The following is a 12209-nucleotide window of genomic DNA, read 5'->3' as shown; positions in this document are numbered from 1 at the left end:
TTCTGCTGCTTTTTTGTGTGTGTGTGTTACTGTCTGAAGCTACTGAATAAAATTATAACTTAAATTGCCTACGGTCTAACCTTTTTCTAACTCTTTTTGTATTTATTTTCCTACAGAACCTGCCCAACCTGTGCTCAGTTGCCGCTGAGTGTGTGAGCGCTTTCAGTGTGGACTTCTGGCTGCAGACACAGATGCTTCAAGCAGGAGTATTATGGCATTTGTTGCTGTACTTGTTCAACTATGACTACACTTTAGAAGAGAGTGGAGTCGAAAAAAGTGCTGAATCCAACCAACAGGTGAGTGTGACGAATCAAAGAGTGGTTTTGTTGCATGTAGTATGTGCATGTTGCGTGTAGTATGTTGCATGTAACATGTCAAATGTTGCATATTGCATTCCAAGTCCGAAATGAAAAGTCACAACGAAATGGAATTTTACCAAACTTTGTCTAAATGTTTTTACGGTATATTTTCTTCTGTGCTTACATTATTTATACATGAATATAATGTATTTAACAAATAGACATCAGTTTTTTATGTGTCTGTCCTCTTATTGACGATAAATTGCGTCATCACATTGTCAAAGTAGTGTGGATCCACGAGGCGTAGCCGTCTGTCCTCTTATTGATGATTATTAGTTATTGTAAAATTCGAGCTTGATAAACAATATGCAACATGCAACAAAATCTTCTTCAAACTCAGTTTTTAAAATAGCTGTACGTCACTTATCATGTTTCGTTTATCTTAGGAAGTCGCTAATAACTTGGCTCATATATGTGTTAATGCTTTGGCAAGACTTGGAGGATATTTACGTAAGTACTATTCTTTTATCGCACGTTATGTCATCGTGGCCTCTCAGGGGAGCGCTTGTGCCATTTAACAAAAGGTTTCTCATTAGCATCCATTTTTAAATGATTTAACGGCACCAAGATTGCCGCCAGGTTTTTGTCTTTTGACTCTCTTGGAAATGCTTCCAACCCCATTAATTAGATCCGCATTTTTATCTGTAAATCGAATGAAAAAATGTTTCTTGTGTTTGATATATTACTTGAATTTGAATCCGCGCGCAACAGTCTTTCTTTGTTGCGTGAAATAAGTATTCGGTTTTCTATTTGCAACACTTTTTTGGTGCTTGCGATGAGATATTACGAGCAGTGATCGTTCTTGCTCCACAAGATACGCGATTTTGTTACCCGTTGTAAATAGATTGACAAAATGTGCAACCGTTTTCACGTTAACATAGAACTTCCATTGCTTATTGCAGCCGATGAAAATGTCACACCAGAAAACCCAGCCATCAGGAAATCTCTGTCTGCGTTATTAACACCATACATAGCACGACAACTGTCTAATGATACTCCTAAAGAGGTAGGATATGAATAAACTAGGTTGTACACCCAGGCATATGGTGTCTGTCTGTCTGCGTTATTAACACCATACATAGCACGACAACTGTCTAATGATACTCCTAAAGAGGTAGGATATGAATGAACTAGATTGTACACCCAGGCATATGGTGTCTGTTTGTCTGCGTTATTAACACCATTGGCACGACAACTGTCTAATGATACTCCTAAAGAGGTAGGATAGGAATGAACTAGATTGTACACCTAGGCACCTGGTGTCTGTCTGTCCGCGTTAATAACACCATACATAGCACGACAACTGTCTAATGATACTCCTAAAGAGGTAGGATATTTGTAAAACAAGTGTCTCCAACTTAGTTCTACAAAATTGAGGGCACCGTTGCTCGCAGATGTTGCTAACGGAAATACCCGGTGTTTTATCGTTGCTGTCTGTAAGGTGTCTCCTTACCCCCTCCCCCAAGAAAATGCAACGATGTGTTTCGTTCAGTCTATACCCTTTAGCTGCTTAACTTCCGCATTTCTAATATTTTTTTTTTTTCTTTTTTCTCTTGACAGCTGTTGAAAACCCTGAATAGTAACACTGAAAACCCTTACCTGATATGGGACAATGGAACAAGAGCTGAATTGACTGAATATCTTGAAAGACAGCAAACGGCCCTAAGAAAAGGGGTAAGTGCTGATGATACTTAGTTGACATGACGGTTCGATCTGTGCCCGTGCCCTGACTTAGATCAGCCCAGAGGTTGTTTCAGGGTTTTATCTGAGTTACCCTTGCCCTGACTTAGATCAGCCCAGAGGTTGTTTCAGGGTTTTATCTGAGTTACCCTTGCCCTGACTTAGATCAGCCCAGAGGTTGTTTCAGGGTTTTATCTGAGTTACCCTTGCCCTGACTTAGATCAGCCCAGAAGTTGTTTCAGGGTTCGATCTGTGAGTTAGCTGTGCCCTGACTTAGATCAGCCCAGAGGTTGTTTCAGGGTTCAATCTGTGAGTTAGTCATGCCCTGACTTTGATCAGCCCAGAGGTTGTTTCAGGGTTCAATCTGTGAGTTAGTCATGCCCTGACTTAGATCAGCCCAGAGGTTGTTTCAGGGTTCAATCTGTGAGTTAGTCATGCCCTGACTTAGATCAGCCCAGAGGTTGTTTCAGGGTTTTATCTGAGTTACCCTTGCCCTGACTTAGATCAGCCCAGAGGTTGTTTCAGGGTTTTATCTGAGTTACCCTTGCCCTGACTTAGATCAGCCCAGAGGTTGTTTCAGGGTTTTATCTGAGTTACCCTTGCCCTGACTTAGATCAGCCCAGAAGTTGTTTCAGGGTTCGATCTGTGAGTTAGCTGTGCCCTGACTTAGATCAGCCCAGAGGTTGTTTCAGGGTTCAATCTGTGAGTTAGTCATGCCCTGACTTAGATCAGCCCAGAGGTTGTTTCAGGGTTCAATCTGTGAGTTAGTCATGCCCTGACTTAGATCAGCCCAGAGGTTGTTTCAGGGTTCAATCTGTGAGTTAGCCATGCCCTGACTTAGATCAGCCCAGAGGTTGTTTCAGGGTTAGATCTGTGAGTTAGCCGTGCCCTGACTTAGATCAGCCCAGAGGTTGTTTCAGGGTTCAATCTGTGAGTTAGCCATGCCCTGACTTAGATCAGCCCAGAGGTTGTTTCAGGGTTCTATCTTTGAGTTAGCCATGCCCTGACTTAGATCATCCCAGAGGTTGTTGCAGGGTTCTATCTTTGAGTTAGCCGTGCCCTGACTTAGATCATCCCAGAGGTTGTTGCAGGGTTCAATCTGTGAGTTAGCCATGCCCTGACTTAGATCAGCCCAGAGGTTGTTTCAGGGTTCAATCTGTGAGTTAGCCGTGCCCTGACTTAGATCAGCCCAGAGGTTGTTTCAGGGTTCTATCTGTGAGTTAGCCATGCCCTGACTTAGATCAGCCCAGAGGTTGTTTCAGGGTTCGATCTGTGAGTTAGCTGTGCCCTGACTTAGATCAGCCCAGAGGTTGTTTCAGGGTTCGATCTGTGAGTTAGCTGTGCACTGACTTAGATCAGCCCAGAGGTTGTTTCAGGGTTCAATCTGTGAGTTAGCCATGCCCTGACTTAGATCAGCCCAGAGGTTGTTTCGAGGTACGATCTGTGAGTTAGCTGTGCCCTGACTTAGATCAGCTCCAAAGTTGTTTTAGGGTTCGATAAAATTTAAAGGGTTTTTTATCAATCGATTACTTAGTATGACTTGCACATGTATTCACCCTAGATCCAGGGAGATACTTCGTTTGGAGCCGAGTTCACGTTTTCTGTCCATGAGAAGGAGCTAATCGTGGGTGAGATCTTTGTACGGATCTATAATGAACAACCAACATTCCCTCTTGAGGTACGTACACTTATATACTCACTTCAATCAAAGTGGTCACCAAAAGCCCAGAAAGCTGAGACTGCTGGGGATCATGGGAAATATTTCAAATCAAGCAAGTAAAATGTTAGCAGCTTGAGGATGCTAAAAATAGGTTAACTGTTCTTGGTAAAAGATCTAAAAGCAATCAATAACAAAGCATCTTATTCTTAAGAGTCTATAAATGATCTATAATTTTCATCTTCCAGGCTCCACAGAAATTCGTTCTAGAACTGGTCAACTACTTAGGCTCAGACGCACAGGTAAACTTCATTGCTTCTTCTACTAAGGGTCCTGAAATGGTAAAATGGGATTTGCTTTTATTCTGGCGCAGTATGAATAAGATTTAGGTCACTGGGAACGGGAAATAGGTTTGTCATGTCGCTAATTACTCGGGCTTCCTGTGGATGCTCAAGGTTAAAAATTTCGTTTTTCTTCTTGGCTCTAGGCGCATGCGCTTGTGTCGCTGAGTTAAAAATCAAAGACTCACACTTCAGAATATTCTCAGAACAAGACTAGAGAAGAGAAGATATGAAGAATCGAGAGACGATAAGGGGTTGCAGGGGGAAATTTGTCTTAAGTTATGCACGTCTGAGTTAAACGGTGTCATCTATCTGTGGAACTGGGATTTTGCCAAGCTCAAGACTTGAGATTGGATTGGGATATCCCTTCCTTGTTTGTCGTGAAAGTTTGTTCATATATGTTGTCTTTGTTTTGCATCAGTATTTGCATTCGTTGATGGCACTGACCGCCTCAGAGCTTGATGCTAAAGCCAATAAAGAACGACTTAGGCAGGCTGTCATGGCGCTGGAGGCACTAAGGAATGTCATCAAGAACAACCCAGGTAATACGATAGGCTATGAACAGGAATAGGGGGATATGACACTAGTAATCATTGTCATCATCATTATCATCATCATCCAAAATAACCATAAATAACGTCAAAAAACACTACAAACACAGTCATCGTTGTCGTCGCCATCATCATCATTGTCATCCAAAATAACTATAGCAACAAGTAAAACCACTACAAACGTGCATCATCATTATCTTCATCATCATCTTCATCCAAAATAACCATAACACAGACGTCAACAACTACAACAACACAGCATTAACCAATGATGTTGATAATCATAACGACAAATACAGAAACCACAACATACGCCTTGAAAACCTCAACAATAGCAACAGCTACAGTAGCTGTTTCTTCTTGCAGTAACAATAGCAACAACTACAGTAGCTGTGTCTTCTTGCAGTAACAATAGCAACAACTACAGTAGCTGTGTCTTCTTGCAGTAACAATAGCAACAACTACAGTAGCTGTGTCTTCTTGCAGTAACTATAGCAACAACTACAGTAGCTGTGTCTTCTTGCAGTAACAATAGCAACAACTACAGTAGCTGTGTCTTCTTGCAGCAGCAACAATTTACAATAAAAAACAAACATCAAATACTAGTTCATTACAAACCGTCGCCATTGCCATAAATGCGGTTTAAGATATTCTGCGAATTCGGTAGTTATAAGCTGCACTGACCCTGAAATTTGGTTTTTCGCTGCCGTCAATCAAAAATAAACATACAAGGATCAGCTCAATTTGATACATTACAACCGTAGTACAAATATATATATTTCATATATATTCTCATACACATATATATATCTCCTATCGGGCCGATAAACCCAACTAATGTGTCCTTGAAGTCTCTCGTATGAGCTCAGTGGTTAGAGCATGGCACTGGAATTGCCAGGGCACAGGTTCGAATCCCGTTCAAGACTCGGAATTTTTTCTGAATCTTTCAATTTGCAGCTGCATAAGTTGCTTCATATACTGTGAGGATCAGCTCAATTTGATACATTATAACCGCAGTACAAATATATATTTCAAATATTCTCATAAACATACAAAAGTAATCAGTCGGTACCTTTTATGTTCTTGACTGCTTCCAACTAATTTCAAAATAAATGGTTGAAATGCCTGAGTTCGCAGAATATCGAAAACCGTAGTAAATGTAAAAGCATATTTTGGTGCTAGGGTTTTTACTATCCCTTGGTACTTAATATCACTATATCACTATTTCCATAGGTACTGAAGCACAGTGCATCGGCCACTTCAAGATGATCTTCTCCCTGCTACGGATAACAGGAGCAACCACCTTACAACAATATGCACTTGAGGTAAGGAAGGGTCAGTCTACTAGAGTAGTATGCACCTGAGGTAAGGAAGGGTCAGTCAACTAGAGTAGTATGCACTTGAGGTAAGGAAGGGTCAGTCAACTAGAGTAATATGCACTTGAGGTAAGGAAGGGTCAGTCAACTAGAGTAGTATGCACCTGAGGTAAGGAAGGGTCAGTCTACTAGAGTAGTATGCACCTGAGGTAAGGAAGGGTCAGTCTACTAGAGTAGTATGCACCTGAGGTAAGGAAGGGTCAGTCTACTAGAGTAGTATGCACCTGAGGTAAGGAAGGGTCAGTCTACTAGAGTAGTATGTACTTGAGGTAAGGAAGGGTCAGTCAACTAGAGTAGTATGCACTTGAGGTAAGGAAGGGTCAGTCTACTAGAGTAGTATGCACTGGAGGTAAGGAAGGGTCAGTCTACTAGAGTAGTATGCACTTGAGGTAAGGAAGGGTCAGTCTACTAGAGTAGTATGTACTTGAGGTAAGGAAGGGTCAGTCAACTAGAGTAGTATGCACTTGAGGTAAGGAAGGGTCAGTCTACTAGAGTAGTATGTACTTGAGGTAAGGAAGGGTCAGTCTACTAGAGTAGTATGCACTTGAGGTAAGGAAGGGTCAGTCTACTAGAGTAGTATTAACTTGAGGTAAGGAAGGGTCAGTCTACTAGAGTAGTATGCACCTGAGGTAAGGAAGGGTCAGTCTACTAGAGTAGTATGCACTTGAGGTAAGGAAGGGTCAGTCTACTAGAGTAGTATGCACTTGAGGTAAGGAAGGGTCAGTCAACTAGAGTAGTATGCACTTGAGGTAAGGAAGGGTCAATCAACTAGAGTAGTATGCACTTGAGGTAAGGAAGGGTCAGTCAACTAGAGTAGTATGCACTTGAGGTAAGGAAGGGTCAGTCTACTAGAGTAGTATATAATACAGTAGTAATACTGATTTCTTAGCCCACCATTATTCATTATCTGTGATGATCCTTTTGTAGGTAATATCTGGTGTAACGTCCAACAAGAACTGTGTCAACAGCATCGCTGACTCCGAGATCCTTGGTTTTCTACTCCTAACACTACATACTCTAACTTCAAGTAAGCAGATTACTTAAGATTCTAATAACCATTCTTTGCCTAAACGGCGAATGCAAAGATAAACACTTATATTTAGATAGTAAAAATTAAATAGAAGAAAGGATGGCTCAACGCGCTTTAAGGGAGGTATTTATTTTCAAGGAAACTGTTGTATAACCATAGACCCCTTGCACTAAATCCAAAACAATTGAACGTATTAACATCATAAAAGATTCCAGTCCTCAAGAAACGGGAATTCTTTTATTTTAACCCCCAGATTGAGCTGCTTAGCGATTTCAGTATGCACGTGCCCACCAGTTACACTCGGCGATTTTCTAAAACTGCTAGATTTTATTCATTTGAGTATCAAGGTTATTATTCCTGATCGTTTATTTCTCTCTCAGGTCAGCTTCTTACGGTAGACACCCTTCATGCTCTCTGTTCCAACACGAAGATCGTTAAGGAAGCGATGTACAAAGGTAATGTAGCATTGTGTTTTTCCTCACTCAGCTATCCACCACATTGGATGAGTTTTTTTGAATATGAGACTACTGTACCTGACCAGAAACACTCGAGGTGTTAAAATATCTGAATAGAAGGAATTGCCTTCAGTTTCTCTAAAAATGTGTGATTATGGTTACGAATTCAAGGTGGTTCAGCATGTGACCACATTAGATGACTCCCATTTTAACTGCACAGAGACGCCTTAAGTTTCCACAATATTTTCAGTTCAATTGCAGATCAAACCCTGAACTCTGGGAAGTTTTAATTAAAGTTGAATTCTACTGCAAGTTCAAATTTCACGATATTCTGAACAACCTCTAGGCTGATCTAAGTCAGGGCACAGCTAACTCACAGATTGAACCCTGGAACAACTTCTGGGCTGATCTAAGTCAGGGCACGGCTAACTCACAGATTGAACCCTGGAACAACTTCTGGGCTGATCTAAGTCAGGACACGGCTAACTCACAGATTGAACCCTGGAACAACGTCTGGGCTGATCTAAGTCAGGGCACAGCTAACTCACAGATTGAACCCTGGAACAACTTCTGGGCTGATCTAAGTCAGGGCACGGCTAACTCACAGATTGAACCCTGGAACAACTTCTGGGCTGATCTAAGTCAGGGCACGACTAACTCACAGATTGAACCCTGGAACAACTTCTGGGCTGATCTAAGTCAGGGCACGGCTAACTCACAGATTGAACCCTGAAACAACCTCTAGGCTGATCTAAGTCAGGGCACAGCTAACTCACAGATAGAACCCTGAAACAACCTCTGGGCTGATCTAAGTCAGAGCACAGCTAACTCACAGATTGAACCCTGAAACAACCTCTAGGCTGATCTAAGTCAGGGCATGGCTAACTCATAGATTGAACCCTGAAACCACCTCTGGGCTTATCTAAGTCAGGGCACGGCTAACTCACAGATTGAACCCTGGAACAACTTCTGGGCTGATCTAAGACAGGGCACGGCTAACTCACAGATTGAACCCTGGAACAACTTCTGGGCTGATCTAAGACAGGGCACGGCTAACTCACAGATTGAACCCTGGAACAACTTCTGGGCTGATCTAAGTCAGGGCACAGCTAATTCACAGATTGACCCCTGAAACAACCTCTAGGCTGATCAAAGTCAGAGCATGGCTAACTCATAGATTGAACCCTGAAACAACCTCTGGGCTGATCTAAGTCAGGGCACGGCTAACTCACAGATTGAACCCTGGAACAACTTCTGGGCTGATCTAAGTCAGGGCACAGCTAACTCACAGATTGAACCCTGAAACAACCTCTAGGCTGATCAAAGTCAGGGCATGGCTAACTCATAGATTGACCCCTGTAACCACCTCCGGGCTGATCTAAGTCAGGGCACGGTTAACTCACAGATTGTATTGGAATCTAGCGTGTTAGGTTTCGAGGTGGGAGAAAAATCGGAGAACCTGAAGACAATCCCTCAAATCAAGGGAATCGAACTCGAGAACCCCAGAGTTGAGGCGACGGTACTACCGCCACGCCAACCTTGATTCCCAATAAATAATCATAACAGTTATGATCAGTCCTTATTGAGGATACCAGAGTCACAAAGTGGTTAACACGAGGGTCCTCCTAGAAAAAACTATATTAGCCTATAACTTAATGATAATATATAGATAATAATAAAGTAATGGATTGTTTTTTGTGTTAAGGTGCCTTAATCTACTTAATGGATCTGTTCTGTAATGGAATGAATCCTACCGTACGTGAACGATCAGCTGAGTTATTCGCCAAGATGATGTCAGACAAGCTGATTGGACCGCGTGTCAAGATCATCTTGTCCAAGTTCTTGCCTCCTATCTTCATGGATGCTATGAGAGATAGTGCTGAAGCTTGTGTACATATGTTTGAAGGTAACAATAGAAAATCTAAAACAATTTACTTTTGGTATAGGTTTCTTTGCATTCTCATGAGCTTTCTAATTCTTTCCGTCCTTCCGGTCGTCCGTCCGTCCGTCCATCCATCCATCCATGCATCCGTCCGTCCTTCCATCCATCCATCCGTCCGTCCGTCCGTCCATCCATCCATCCACCCATCCATCCGTCCTTCCTTCCATCCATCCATCCGTGCGTCCGTCCGTCCATCCATCCATCCATGCATCCGTCCGTCCGTCCATCCATCCATCCATCCATCCATGTATTGTTACGTACCATATGTTTATACCATCCATCCAACTATCCTTCCATCCATCCTTTCGTTCGTCCATCCATTCATTCGTTCCCTTTTAATCCATAGTATCCCTTATAGTTATTAACACTTCACCTTTATTCGTTCCTTTATCAACGAAGCAACGCACGAGAATCCAGAGCTCATCTGGAACGACGAGGCCCGAGAGAAAGTGTGTGGTGTCGTCAAGGAGCTGAAAGACAGGTATATAATGCATCAGTAATAGTAAAATGTAGGAAAACATTTTCCATGGAATTGGCACTCATTCTTCTCTCACTGGCTATTCCTTTGCGCGATAGGCCTTTTTTCGTGTAATCTGGTCTATCTTGGGTGCGAACAACACCACATAAGGTATGTTGTACCCAAGCCAGACCACGATTCATCATACTCGCTCGTACTCAGATAAGGTCAGTGATACATTTCCCAGTTAGATTCACGACTATGCAATTTTCACTTGAACTAATGTATTCAAAACTTCAACATGTAACTAAAATCGGCAACTTGGCATAGATATTTGGCTGTTCGAACTTTCAGTAGCATTCATTACTCATAAAAATGAAGAAATAGGAAACGTGCGCGCGTGCTGTGTGCAGTTATAAAGCGCGGGGGGGGGGGGGGGGGTGCAAAAACACGAGATAAGTGTTAGGGGAAACACGCAGCGCTTAGCGGAGTGCTTCTCGACACTTCTCGAGTGTTCTGCCAATCCCCAAGTGACTTCACACAGCACAGCAAGCAAGCTTTTTTCTTTCATAGAATAAATTACAATGACCGTTATTTTAGATAGGAATGACGAAGCTGAAAGTGCGCGCGTGTACTGTGTGCTATCATAGAAGCACGCGCTCATAACCAATCAGAATGCGAGATCTATAATAGTTATTTTATATAATACAGGATATTGCATTAGTTCACAATTTGCATTTGGTTCCATAGTTCTTGTGACTCTTCTCGCCACTCCCCGCGTTATATGTAAAAAATTGGCTTAACCTTCTTTTGATTGATCACTTTATTCCAGACATTATCACAATCAGAGGGAGAATCTGGACATCCAATGGAAAGTATGTTCAACTGATGTAATTTATTAACCAGAAACTATCAGTGATTACTGTTGAGTTAGTGTGCCTATAACACCTAACTCAATATTCGCAGTATTGATTCTACGTGGAGTGAATAGTTGAATGATATTTGAGTGATGTGTCTTGAAGATATAAAGGTTTATACTTCCAATATGCTAATGAGTTTGATGATTTCGTAATAGATTGGCCATGAAAAAAAGGAAGACTGGGAACGAGCACCACGAACAATTAATGATTTCAAAAATATATTTTCATTAGAAAGACCATGTCTAAATTAGTAATTTTGGAGAGTTGTGTTTTCATATATTAAATCCCTGCAGAGTTATAAGCATTTGAAATGTAACGAAAGCATGATAGTAAGGCTGGTAGGCCCTTGGTTGTTGCTTCCATACAAACCTTTCTAATTTCAAACAGCTGTAGCTTTTTATCGTTTAATGTTACTGCACTGAAAATTTTGGAAGTTCACTTATTTCGATATCTTTTTTTGACGAAAGCAATGTTGTCTTCTATAACTAATGTACTAAGGTATCCCAAAGGAGAAATATACCCTGGGCAATTATTGGGTCGTGGCATTTTGAACAGTTTTCTCTTTGTCTGTTGCCCCGAATATCTCGACCTGGGGTGGTTGCTTGGGGGCGGTGCGCGTAGCCCCAGTATCTTCAGTTTTTGTCCTTTTTATTTATGTATAATAATTGTCTAGCTTAGAATAATCCAATAGTAATTATGTCAATCTTATTTCTTATTATGTCTAATTTATTTTATAACTTCATAGTTTATCGTAAATTTATCTTGTGTGTATGTTATTGTAAATTAGATAGTTTTATTAATAGGAGAAGAGCCACCTCGTGGATTCTATTGATTAAACCATTATTATTATTATTATTATTATTATTATTATTATTATTATTATTATTATTATTATATAGCCCTTTTGACTCTAACAGACAGGGAGTGAGACGATTTTCTTGTGTGTATTTTTCCAGCTTCCTGATGACTTTACAGTGAAGTTCAATGAAGCAGAAGGCGAGCTCACTATTGGTGGTGTTTATTTACGTCTCTTCATACAACAACCTGCTTGGGTAAGTTAACTTTGTAGGTTTCCTTGGCAACAAGAGATGATTGGTTGATCAGTCTGTTCCAACAGGCGACCTTTTGATGGCGATGATTGACTGTCCAGTGGATTGTTAATCGGTTGTTCGATTTTTCGAGTTCTTTGAATGATTCTTGCTTGCTAATACTCTTCCTAGTACACCGAGTTGTGATTTTTTATCGCCTTCGTAGCATCTTTTATGTTAACCGCAAGTGCATTTCAATCGACCACGTGATGCCAAGTTTTTCTACACCACGTGACCAAAATGCAGTCGAGTTTTTATCACGTGATGTAAAAAAATGGGGTGTGGCACAACATTGGCATCACGTGGACGGTTTGAAATGCACTTGCGGTTAACATAACAGACGCTACGAAGGT

At 41.3% G+C, this 12209-nt stretch overlaps 1 protein-coding gene across 1 annotated transcript in view; it reads left to right on the top strand.

Annotated features, from left to right (window-relative positions):
* The window catches only part of LOC116306212 (dnaJ homolog subfamily C member 13), a 76944-nt gene that overhangs the window by 58873 nt on the left and 5862 nt on the right, over positions 1–12209 (top strand). Inside the window, exons 54-67 of the mRNA XM_089037291.1 lie at positions 117–296; positions 746–809; positions 1262–1365; positions 1920–2033; positions 3601–3717; positions 3945–3998; positions 4459–4579; positions 5822–5913; positions 6892–6991; positions 7375–7449; positions 9155–9355; positions 9791–9872; positions 10681–10723; positions 11725–11820. Of these exons, the coding sequence (XP_088893417.1) occupies positions 117–296; positions 746–809; positions 1262–1365; positions 1920–2033; positions 3601–3717; positions 3945–3998; positions 4459–4579; positions 5822–5913; positions 6892–6991; positions 7375–7449; positions 9155–9355; positions 9791–9872; positions 10681–10723; positions 11725–11820 (1443 nt within the window). The remainder of the gene's footprint in view (positions 1–116; positions 297–745; positions 810–1261; positions 1366–1919; positions 2034–3600; positions 3718–3944; positions 3999–4458; positions 4580–5821; positions 5914–6891; positions 6992–7374; positions 7450–9154; positions 9356–9790; positions 9873–10680; positions 10724–11724; positions 11821–12209) is intronic.

This window comes from Actinia tenebrosa, unplaced genomic scaffold, assembly GCF_029948245.1.
Source record: "Actinia tenebrosa isolate PJP-AT-01 unplaced genomic scaffold, QUT_ActTen_1.0 PGA_scaffold4__44_contigs__length_22323623, whole genome shotgun sequence".
Taxonomy (NCBI): Eukaryota; Metazoa; Cnidaria; class Anthozoa; order Actiniaria; family Actiniidae; genus Actinia; species Actinia tenebrosa.
Note: the sequence above shows the minus strand (reverse complement) of the source record. Positions and strands in the feature narration are given on the sequence as shown.